This window comes from Haemaphysalis longicornis, unplaced genomic scaffold, assembly GCF_048455015.1.
Source record: "Haemaphysalis longicornis isolate Haplotype H1 unplaced genomic scaffold, Haemaphysalis longicornis Haplotype H1 scaffold_1, whole genome shotgun sequence".
NCBI classification, from domain to species: domain Eukaryota; kingdom Metazoa; phylum Arthropoda; class Arachnida; order Ixodida; family Ixodidae; genus Haemaphysalis; species Haemaphysalis longicornis.
Window position 1 is genome coordinate 458316060 of NW_027526203.1, and position 12386 is coordinate 458328445.

Genomic DNA, 12386 nt, shown 5'->3' on the forward strand with positions numbered 1-12386 from the left:
AAACGTGTTTTGTCTACATGGCCCCTTTAAGGATCCCCCCCCCCCCGCCCCCCCATTGCCGGAATTTGAATTGAGGTGAATAACTTGCATTACCCAATACCACAAAGTGCAGCCATTCAAGCAGTTAAAGACAACATCGATAGGTTCGGAAGCATCAAGTTCGAGCTTCAGGGTGGCATCAGCGTTCGCAATTTCATGGGGTTGTTAGAAATGTATCTAGTGGGTCGCTGTTCACAGAGTTTGGAGAAGACTTGTATGTTCAAAATAGAGAATTTTTATTGGGTCATAAATCGCTCCCGTTATCACTGACATTATTCTGGCAGTACAAGATAGAAAAATTAACAAGTGCCTAGCTGAAAAGAGCGGTAACATCTGCCTTTAGTTTGTTTTAAGATTACGCAATATTTACGGAAATACCGCGGCAATATTCTTGGTTCATTGCGCAACGCACATGAAGGCGTAGAATTTACGCATGGAGTCTCCCAAAAGTTTTTTTTACAGTTTCGGAACTTTAGAGGGACCATGCAGACAAAATATGTTTCTTTTATTCGAAAGATTTGGTGTTTTATGGGGCCCCCAGAGCTTTTTCGGCAGCAAGTGACGCTCTGAGAAATTAACCAAGTTAAGCTAAAACTTTGATTTTCCCGCCAAATCGTGTTTCCTGACATCTGCCATGACGCCACATGAACGGGTCCTCTAGAGAACTTGAAGTTCGCCGTTCAGTCGGCAGCGGACTGCGGAACCTTGTTAACCGTCAGTCCTCCCATATTGCGCCACCATACTGCACCGCACCGCTATTCGCCTTTGCTTTGTTTTTGGCCATATTTGCGCCTGGCTTGTGTTTGTTACAGTAGGTAGTAATCGTTTCGTGAAACATGTGGTATGGTCGACAAATAGGGCCACGTAAGACAATGTCGCTTACGCTAATCGGCCAGTGTCGTCTGAGACAACCCCGAAGCGCCGCACTGCTGGGCAGCTATCACAAGCATATCGCGCGCAGTACCAACAGCAATGCGCAGTGGTACTTCTATGTGTACGTGTACTTTCGTAACTTCCATAGTTTTACCCCACCATTGTTACCGCTATAAAATGAATATGCATTACACTTAATCGAAAATAGCTCGTTCTGCAAGCACTGCTTAACTTGCGTTTGCTTTTGCCGCCCTCACGGCTGTGCATATTCCGCCATGTGTTCTAGTGCGGGAAATGAGCTATAGTGAGTCGCATGACCATTCCCTTTTTCCTAATTATGTAGCTTGTTTGAGCGAAGTTCACGTTAAAAGTGGTAACAGTATGATTCTAACGACGCACAGAAAACAAGCCCAGTAATAAACAGAGGACGTCGCATGGACAGGAGAAGCGCTAACTTTCACCAATTGGTTTATTGCAGAACCAGCGCATATAAACACGTCTCGCTGGCATGAAGAGAGGAGGAAGGGAAGGAAAACGTCAAAGCCGATCTAAACTGTTTGGCAAATGCAGCGGAGAATAACAGCAGCAGCAGCAGCAGCAGCAATAATAATCAATCAATCAATTTATTTTAAGTACTCAGGAACAAACATGAGGTATAAGTGTCGGTATACCTACAAACGAAACGACGACAATTACATGACAGATAGGTATTACTATGACAAACTGGTTCTGTGAGGACAATACAGGCAGTGACATGACGCAATACGAAAGTAATAAGAGACAAACTGTATAAGAAGTAGTGTATAAAAGAAGACACATAAAAAGAAGATTGTACAAAAGAAGACACATAAGGCAACTAAGTAAGGACACAAGTATTCAGAAACAAGAAGCTAAGAAGAATGATACAGCGAACAAGAAACAGTGGACAGCATTGCAATTGTCAACGTATGTAAAGGAAAGGGTATGTACGCGTGGGTGGCATGAATGAATGAATGAATTTATTGTCACTGTGGAAAAGAAAGACCACCAGCAGGCGTAGTTTGTTTCACCTAAGGAAAGGACACCGGAACGCCTGCTGGTGTGGGGAATGGGGAAGATAGGCAGACGGGAAAGGGAGAAAAGGTGGCACAGCAGATAATGATTATGAGGACAGTGGGAGAACATATAAAGTTAGCTAAAAGAAACCACTGTGCATCTCTGCACGAAACTGCGAGAGCGAACCACTAAATACATCCAATTGGGTGCCAGTCGGTGGTCAGGCAAATGGCAGCTATCAGCTGCGTCGGTATAAAAGGGATAGTGCGACCGCGTGCACTTCAGGAGGACGCGGAGCACAAGCTGGGACAGTATTTCAGGTCAACAAATGGTTCCGTGAAGGGAAAAAGAAGATCAGCACGATCGCGTCGGCAACTTAAAGGGGCTCTGCAACACTTCCGATAAACGCTTTCACTTTTTCCTTAGCTTCTGACTGATTGATTGATTATGTGGTTTTAATGCACCGACGCTACACAGGCGATGAGGCGGTTGTTAACAGCGCAGAGAATAGTGTGCTATCTCTCATATTCAGTTTCACGTACAATGGGGTCTCTGTCTCTCTTTAGTGTCGGGGGTAATTACCGCATTAGTGCGTGCTAGGGTGCGGGTGTGTCCTTTGAGTTGATTGAGGTGTTTAACGCGCCGACGCTACGCAGGTGATCAGGCGCGCCGTAGTGAAGGGCCCCGGATTAATCTTGACGACCTGGGGATCTTTAACGTGCGCCGAAATCTCGAACATACGGGCGTTTCGTTTTTCGCCTCCAACACAAAAGCGGCCGCCGCGGCCGGGAATCGAACCAGCGTCCTTGGTCTCAGCAGCACAACGTCATATCCAGTGAGCCACAACGGTAGGTTTCCTTAGCTTCTGGAAGCAGTGCGAAAGCTATAGTTATCGCCAACACGGAGCGGCACTGCGTGATTTGCTCGTCGCAGAAGATACGCCTTTCGTTTCTGTTTAGCTTTTGTGGCTTTCTTTTTAAGGTGGCTATCGAATGCGTTCATTGCTGTAACTGAAGAAAAGTAGGCCAATCGCCTCTACACCGCCGTAGTGACGTAATTCCAGCGGTTGAAGAACGACAAGACCGGGAAAGAGAGAACAATCTTTTGAGCAAGTTTCTAAATTATCCGATGAGCATAGAGTAGTAATTTTTGGCTGAGGTAGTTTGCGACCCCCTAATCCAAGTACTGGATGTGTTGGTTGACCACGTTTTGCAACCATTTAAGAGTTCTAAAATATTCGAAATAAGTGTTACAGGGTGTCTTTAAAGGAAGCAGGGTTGCATGGTAGCTGAGGTGGAGTAATGGTTTAGGCAGAACTAGAGATGTAAGTTTACATGAAATTTTGGGGGGGTGAGAAAAACAGGCTTCTTTCGTGTTTTTTTTCAGTAAAATATGAAAAATTGAGAAAAGACGGTTCCTCACAGATCTATAAAAAATTGACATACATCTTAAGGCGAAAGCTTTAGATGTCTCATCAAACGAGAAAAGTGGCCGTAGTTGCTGGTGACTACACGAATTAAAACAAATTACGGCCGCTGTAAACAGAAAGTAATTAAATAAAGTATACATAGAAACTTATTTCTGTTCGAAATGGGGTTTGAACCCGGGTCGCCAAGAGCCGCAGCCAAGCGTGGTAACTACAGCCCTAACCCTGTACCGTGCCAAAATGGAACAAAAATTATCCGAATGCCTGCCGCATGACAGGGGAATGTGACGGCCCCGTAAAAATGATTCAGCGTAAAGAAGTTTTCAATAATCGCTAGCTTTCGCTTTCAAATCACTTATGAGACTTAAGTTCCCGATAAATTTTTTCCGTTAACACTGAAAAGAATATAATTGTGACATGCTGCATCACTAAAGTCCCAGCAGATCTTACGCTCTCAAAATCTGCGCACGATTTCACGTCAAGGCATTGACTTCAGAAAGTGTTTCCCTCACTGCAGATTGGTCGTATCACAATGAATTTCCCCGGAGAAGCTGTTTTTTTTTCTCTATGTTATCGCGGTTGAAAAAAAAAAACAGTTTTTTTCCTAACGCATTTTTTTTTTCAACGCTCACATCTCTAGGCAGAACTACGTCCGAGCCGTTGTTTTTCATATTGAAAAAAATTTTTCTCTGTACCCTTTCAAGATTTGGAGGTTGGACTTGCACGAACCGTTCCAGACAACCGATGAGTATTCCGATTGAGGGAGGCAAATTATTTCAGAAAGATTTAGAAAGAAATCATGAAAGAAATCTTTAGGTTTTCTGAAACGTCACCTTCGCCACGCCCCCCAGAATGTCAAGCTACAGGCCTACAAATCCCTTATCCGCTCTAAATTGGAATATGCGTCTGCAATCTGGAACCCACACCAAGCATATCTCATCGACTCACTTGAGGCAGTTCAAAACCGTGCTACTAGGTTAATTCATTCTTCATATGCGTATAATATTAGTGTTTCATCCCTCAAAAAAGAATCTGCTCTTTTAAACCTTGACGTCCGCCGTCGCATTTCCAGCCTCTGCCTGTTTCAGAAAATTTTCCATAGCCCTTTCCGTCATCCCTACATCATTCCACCAGCCCGCATATCTCGCCGCACTCGTCATCCACTTCAAGTTGCCCGTCCACGTATTAGAACGACCACTTTTTCTATGTCCTTTTTTTTACGGACTGCATACGACTGGAATGATCTTCCCCACGACGTCGTGGCCATTTCCTGTCCAGCAACATTTTTCGACCAACTGTCTGCACATCTTTCGCAATGAAAACCCCTGTCAATAATAAAAAAAAAAACTTCATTTGTTAACCCACCCCTTATGTAATACCCCCTCGGGGGTCTTTAAGGAAATAAAGTGAAGTGAAGTGAAGTGAAGAACTAAAGCCTCTGGAAAACCTGCACACGGCATCCAGAGAGAGGAGTGCCCGCTCAACCATCCGTCTGATATGGGGAGTAAAGCTGAGCGTACTGTCGAAAAGTACACCAAGGTACCCATCCTCGTTAGCCTTAGAAAGAAACAAAGCATCATTCATTGTGTATGAAAATTAAAATGGGTGTGTTTTGCGGCTTTAGGTGATGACCTTGGTTTTTGATGGGTGTAGAATTAGGCTCTGCTCAGTGCACCAGCGTGTGAACAATGAGATATCATGCTGAAGGGCGAAGCAGTCCTCTACGAAATGAATTATTTCGTAAGCCTGTATATCATCAGCATACAGAAGGAAAGATGACTTCTTAATCACAGTGCATGGATACGCTTTAATGAAAACAGAGACTAGAGGGGGACCCAACTCGGACCCCTGGGGCACGCCATTGGTTGCAATGTAATGGATATTAGTTTTACCATTCAGCCTTACGTAGCAGCTTCCGTTAAGCAGATAGTTCCCAGTAAAGCTACAAATGAGCATCATGCAACGCCACAGAGCAATAGTTCTTGAGCAACAATGGGTGAACAACAACGTCGAAAGTCTGACTAAGATAGCAGTAAACTGCGTGAATCTGGCCCTTTAACTGCTCTGGAAGCCTGCATCATAAATCAAACAAGATTAGTTTTTGTTGATCGCTTAGTTTTTTACGCACGAGGGGATTACTGCGTTTACTGCGAACTCAAAGACTTTGGATGCAGCACAAAGGATAGAAATGGGCCGGTAGTTGGTTGTTTTCGTTCTGCTGCCTGATTTAAAGATGGGGCATATTCTGAATGTTTTCCATGTGGCAGGAAATGTGTGGGTGTTTTAAGCAGTTATTAAAGACGGATGTTAAAGTCAGATATTGTTCGCGGGAACAATGAATGTTTGTAAGTGTTTGGGTGGGCCAGCAAAGGGGTAAATTTGAAAGTTTGGTATTGCCTGGTAGGCTGAGAGGAAAGTGGGGTAAGATATGTCGATGGGTCCAGACGCAGCTTGCGGTTCCAAATATCGGCAAGAAATTTTTATCTGTTGCTTCTTATTCGAGATTCCACATGCTTGCGCTGTTGAGCCTCCCAGTGCGCAGAAGAGTTGTATAAAGGCCATATTTTTCGTTCAGCAAGATTTTGATCAATAGCAATGACTTAGCGGGAGAAATTCGCAGAATTATCTACGACCTAAGTGTATTTACTCGTAAAAACGTGTTGGGTGTCGAGCTGCACGCAATAGCTTTCTCCTCCGTAGAACCCCGCAGAACCACTTCCTCAACGTTATAATATGCACTAAGCAAAGCTTTAACCTTGATGCTAGGCCTGAAGGAAAACTGTTTTGCAGAGCGCTCATTAATTAACCTCCCAGTAATCATTTGCGAGAAAAATGTGAAGTTCGAAATAGCTCGACACGAATTAACGGCAGTTCCCCAAAGCGCCCTGCAACATTATTGTTCGGACTTTGTCGTGCTCTTGATGTGCACATACCAACACAGTTGCTGGTTTTGTGCCTGATAACACTTACCTTTGAGCGTTCAACACAGCTACAACACTCCCCCCCCAAAACACACACACACACACACACACACACACACACACACACACACACACACACACACACACACACACACACACACACACACACACACACACACACACACACACACACACACACACACACACGCACACGCACACGCACACGCACGCACGCACGCACGCACACACACACACACACACACACACACACGCGCGCGCGCATACGCGCGAAAAAAAAACTACCCGAATAATTCACAGAGTAGACGTTGTTTGCCGTAGCCACTGGTATGTTTTTTTTTCGTTGCAATAAGCTCCGCGTAAGATGCCCTAGATTTACGCAAAACGTTATGCGCGCATTTGAGCTGGCCTGAAAAGGGGGCAGCAGAAAAGACACCCAGGAATGCCTTGGGTGATCCCTGGCCAGCAGCAAGCTGTAAGGCTTCAAGCCGAGCTCTGGTTCCAGCCCAGAGGCTACGTTCCCAGGATCGCCGACCTTGTATGAAACTGTTCTTGTATTTAATTAATCTTTATTAGATTGTTTGACGCTGCTGGCTTCTTTCCATTGAGATAAAAAAAAACAAGTGAAGAGAGGTGATTAACAGCATTGTGATTAACAGCATTGTGTATCGCTTCTTGTTTCAGATCTCGCAGGTTGCATCTGGGCTACGTGAGTAAGCATTTTGCCCTTTCCTCTTGCATTAGCCACCTTGGTTACTCAGACCAGCGAAACGGCAACAAAACAAGAACCAAAGGGCATCGCATACTTGCCAAAGGGAGAAATTCACGTCCTCGGTTTGTCTTCCAAGGAAATCGGTTGCTACTATAGGCGTTCTTTGGATAGCTGTGACGAGTGCGGGAGCCATTTAGTACTTTAACTCACCCAAGACGAATTTTACCACTAAAGAGGCCCAGAAAAAGAAAACCTTGATTGGATGGTAAAACGTTTATTGACCTTAAAGAGAAAGGGAAGAAGGGTGTGGTTAGCCTCCTAATTCCAGGAGGCCTCTTGTCCGGGCTGCCTCCAGGGCGCGCCGCACCAGGGCGACTTGGCGTTCCAGTACGGAGCCGGTCAGCTCGGAGTCAGACTCCCGCTGCTCTGGGGAAGGGGAGGGGTGGGGGTGTGGGTGTTGGGGACAGGAGAAGACGAGGCGGTAGGTGTTGAGAGGGATGTGACAATGTGGGCAGTTGGGTGGGAAGAGAGAAGGGGAAATGTGGGATAGGATGGTGTGGTTGTAGTAGGTTTCGGTCTTCAGTCGGCGGAGGATGTAGGCTTGTTTGGCGGTGAGGGAAGGGGTGGGTGGGGGTGGGGGGGGGTGAATCGCCGTCGGGAGTTGGTGTAGTGGGAGAAGATGGAGCTGTACGTGGGGTCGAGAAGGGTCAGGGCTGGTGTGTCGCGGGGTGGGGGAGTTGCTTGGTCGAGGCGCGGCGAGGGAAGTGCCCGGGTAATGAGTGCGCGGGCTGCGATCTGGGCCGCCTGATTCCCTGCCAGGTCCGAGTGGCCGGAGGTACATACGGCGGAGAGGTCGTCGTCTTCAGGGAGGCGTTGAAGGCGATGAATGGCTGCTGACGGGGCAACGCCGTCTTGGTAGAGGGGGCAGGCTTGCTGTGAGTCAGTGATGGTGGTCAGGTAGGGTTGGTAGTGGTGGGTTAGGGCAGCGTGGGCGATGGTGAGGGACTCGGCGGTGAGTGTGGGAATGTGGCCGTAGGGGGATGCGGTGGAGGGGCGGCCGTCGTTGGTGAGGACTGCGATGGTGGTGCTGCGGCGGTTGGAGGACTGGGCGATGTCGGTATATCCGTTGTTGGGATCTGTGCCGTAGCGGTTGTCGACAAGTCGGACGCGGACGTTGCTGCGGCCTCAGTTGTAGAATGGGTACATGTGCTTGGAAACGGGAGGGACGTGGATGCGCTGACGAATGGAGAAGGGGAATACGTTGGGGCGCGTGCGGTGAGGCAGGTGCCGTGTGTCCGATGAGCTGGAGTACCCGCTGACCGGCCGGCGTAAGGGTGAGTCGGTGCAGGTGGGTGGTGCGTTGGGTTTCCAAGATTTCGGTGAGGGTGTTTTGGAGGCCAAGCTGGAGGAGGCGCGTGTTAGAGGCTGAGGCCCAAGGCTGCTTTGTAGATCTTGGGAATCAGAATGTCCAGGTTGTTAGCTTCCTGTATCTTGAGGTTGACGAAAGGGCAGCTGTACGCGAAACGACTGATGAGGAGAGCTTGGACGAGTTTGCAGCTGACGGGTTCTTTGAGGCCGTACGTGGAGCCGCGGATGCGCCGAATGAGGTGCGTGAGCTTGGTGATCGTCTTGTGGAACTGTGGGAGAAGACTTGCGCCGGAGCCGTCGTAGCGGAAAGGGACGTCGAGTACCCGAAGGGTGGTGGTTTGGGGTATGGGGGTGCCGTGGATGGTCACTTGTGGGTCCGGGGTAGGTTTTGGGGGGCTGCGGGCTCGGAGGACGAGGAGGGCTGACTTGTTTGGTTCGACCGTTAGGCCTCTGGGGTGGAGGCATGCGACGGTTTTGTCGATTGCTTTCTGGAGGGCATTTTGTTGCGCACCGCTGGAGCCGCTGGTGGTCCATATGGGGAGTTCATCGGCATAAAGCGCATGGTGGAGACCAATGATGCCATTCAGGAAGCTGAGGAGCCGGAGGAGGGCGATGTTGAAGAGTAAGGGGGAGATTACGGAGCCTTTTGCAAGGGTGTGGAAAGTAGGTGATTGGAGAGGGCCGAGCGGGAGGTGGCAGTGCGGTTCCGCAGGAACGCGGAGACGAATTGGTACGTGCGGTGGTCGCAACCGGTGCGCAACCTTTTGTGCGTGAATGGAGAAGCAATATGTAGGAGTCGCGACAGCGCTGTCCGGGGTGGGGACTTTTTTCATTTTTTTCTGTAACACCTACAGTAACCAATAAGGTGTTCAAAGAAAAGTTGTACATACCCATTTTCTGACGTAAGACAATTTGCAAGAATTATCCGTTCTTATCTCGGGAACCAATTGGGGGATTGAAAACGGCGAAGCCTCAGCCTGAACTAAATGTATGCTCTACGCGTCTTTCCCTCCCTCTGACGTGCCTTAATTCATTAACGCCATCAGGATAGTGGAACGGAGGATATTTGAACTAGGAAACCAAGTTATCATAATATCGAAGTGGGCGGCACGCCACTTATTATGAACGCGATTCACTCAATTACACAAGTATTGGCCTGAAGCAATACCTAAACTTGTTAGTGCATGTATGCATGTACGCTTAACTCTGGTGGAATGCTGTTTATCATATTGTTGTTGACCAAATTAACTTCATATCCCTTACCATATCAGCTTCAATGTTAAACTGAACATCGGCTTAGGCTTACTATATCAACATCCTAGCAGTTGTTTTGGCCTATTCGCCCTAACTTGATATTTAGTTGTTGAGCCCTTGCGAAAGCTATATTTTCGTGGTTTTCCCACATGCCACGTAGAAATTTTAAAGGGATGAAGAAACAACAACAACAAACACGTTCTCAGCATCTCATTAAGTGCTTTTTAGAGGAGAAAGCCTTAGACCGCCAATTGAACGAAAAAAGAAAAAACGGCGCCCGCGTCCCTAACAGAAAAACAACCCTTCAGGAGGCATTCAACAGCCCAAGTTAAAACTCGGCAGTAGCGAGAGGTGGTCGTCCCCACCAGCATACCGCATATGAAGGCAGGGGAAGAACAAACAGCGAAATTTAGCGAGGTTTGGCGACGCGAAGAGCAGTATGCCGTTATGCCGTTGCCAAATCTAGTATTAGTGGTTCTGTTTCTGCCAACAATAGTTCTAAGGCGCCCCTTGTTTCAAGAAACACTCAGTTCCACACATTGCCGTAGGCTGTGAGAAGTATGCGTGAGTTACAGCATCAATTTCGGGTGCGCCGGCTAAAGAAACTAGGTCACGCTGTCCAAATTTTAGGTTACTACGTTGAGTGTACGAACCGACACTGCACGAAAGAAAGCAGTACCAGGCCTGATTTAAATAAGCACGAGTGACATTCTCTGTGCTCAAGTTTGATATAGGCAACGAGAGAGGGCTATGGAGGGAGAGGGATCCATCTTTTATGGCAGCGCCAACCAGAAAGGACGAAACGGGACCGTGACTGTCCTTTAAAAACGAACGCAACAGACTCACATTGAAGTGAACCGCAAGAATGACAGAATGATTGGAATGAAGCCGGGAGGACACGCGACCGTGCACGCACCTGATCACTGCACCTATCCCACATGTTGGAACAAGCAGCAGTTGATTGGTTAGTTTCTTTGGCTCCGAAGGGAAATGTGTTTTCTGGGTTGCACGGGACGAAGAACTTAGCAAAAAAATGACCGGTCATTTACGACATTGCGTAAGGTGAGGCTATGTTCAGACTACCGACGCAAAAGCCATATCGTGATCTATGGACGTAAAAAAACGGCGTGTCACACAGTTTGGTTGGCTGAGACGTGAAATAACGTCAAAGTTATTACGACAGTTGCGGCTGCAGTCTGAACCTGGCCTGATTCACCAACGACAGGTGTTAGGTTTTGCCACAGCGGGCGTCACAAAGAACGACCCGTGCAAAGGTGCGCGCCCGCAAGAATGAAAACCATGGACACCTTTTAAAGGAGCCATGAAGACAAAACACGACTTTGGTTCATTCGAAAGATTGCCTCGTTAGAATCACACTGACACCACTTTTAACGTAAACTTCGCTCAAATGAGCTACATAATTAGGAAAAAAGGGAATCCCCATGCGACCCACTAGCTCATTTCCCGCAACAGAATCTATGATGTCATACCAGACAGCTCTGCGATTGGCGGAAGGCGGCAAAAGCAAACGAAAATTAGGCAGAGCTTACAAGCTTGCCGAACGAGCTATTTGCGCTTAAATTTAGAGCACATTCTTTGCAAAGCCCTAAGAATGGTGGGACAAACAGTGGAAGTTACGAAAGCACACGTAAACATACAAGTACCGATGCGTACTGCTGCTGGTGCGCGCACTATGCTTGGTTTAGCTGCACAGGACTGCGGGGCTTTGGTGTTGTTTCAGACGACACTGGCCGATTGACGCAAGCGACAATGTCTTACCTGAACGTATTTGTCGAGCGAGCACCATGTTTCACGAAACGATTGTCTAAATGAACCAAACAAGCAAAATACAAATACGTTAACAAAGACAGAAAACGGCTTGCCACGGTGTGGTGGCGCCATCTAGGTACACTAACGGTAAACACGGCCCTTTGATGTCACTGCAGACCACGAAAAGCACGATTTAGGGGGAAAATCAAAATTTTAACTTACATTAATTAATTTCTCTGTGAAGAAAGCATCGTTTGGATTCAGGCAAGCGCTGGGGACACTATAAAACACGAAATCTTTCCAATAACACAAACTTGTGTTTTGTTTTCATGGCTCCTTTAAAGACGACAGTTTTCCTTGGGCTACCTAAACGCAAAATACTTTGGTCTTTCTGTCTGTCACTCGATTCAACCCCTGGCCTCCCGGCCAAAAATTGACGGCGTATCTCTTGCTTCTTAGAAAATGAACTGCTGTAATGGATCATGCATTTTTTTGATGGCTCATGCATGTTCACATTATTCGCGTGTTCAGAAGGGAAACCTCAGGCATATTTGGGGCAACACATAAGGGCATAACCGAGAGTATCAGCGGTATTTTATTTAAGAAAACATGCCCAATAGGTTTTTGCGATAGCAAATAAAAAAAGCAGTACGTTAAAACCGCGTCGAAGAGATGCGAGACGAAGGTAAACACAAAGACAAAATATATCGGCTCGAGCTTCTCCTCGCGGCGCCCCAACAGATGCCGAGTGAACAGTGCGAACGCGGGAAAATTGGATCGAAATGTGCCCACCTGCACTGCATTATTCACGCAAGAAGAGGCGAAATGAGACGGGAAGGGCGTGAGAGGCGGGAGGGAGGCGATATTCCTTTCCAAGATGGGTACAAGCCCGGCACTTCTGGTGCGATGCAAAACGTTAATTGAACGTGTTGATATGCCGCGCCCCACATCTAAACCGAACTAAAAGACA

General features: G+C 47.3%; 1 protein-coding gene across 1 annotated transcript in view; it reads left to right on the forward strand.

Annotated features, from left to right (window-relative positions):
* The window catches only part of LOC144156108 (uncharacterized), a 121647-nt gene that overhangs the window by 17138 nt on the left and 92123 nt on the right, over nt 1-12386 (forward strand). The window contains exon 2 of the mRNA XM_077687928.1: nt 6997-7021. Within this exon, the coding sequence (XP_077544054.1) occupies nt 6997-7021 (25 nt within the window). The remainder of the gene's footprint in view (nt 1-6996; nt 7022-12386) is intronic.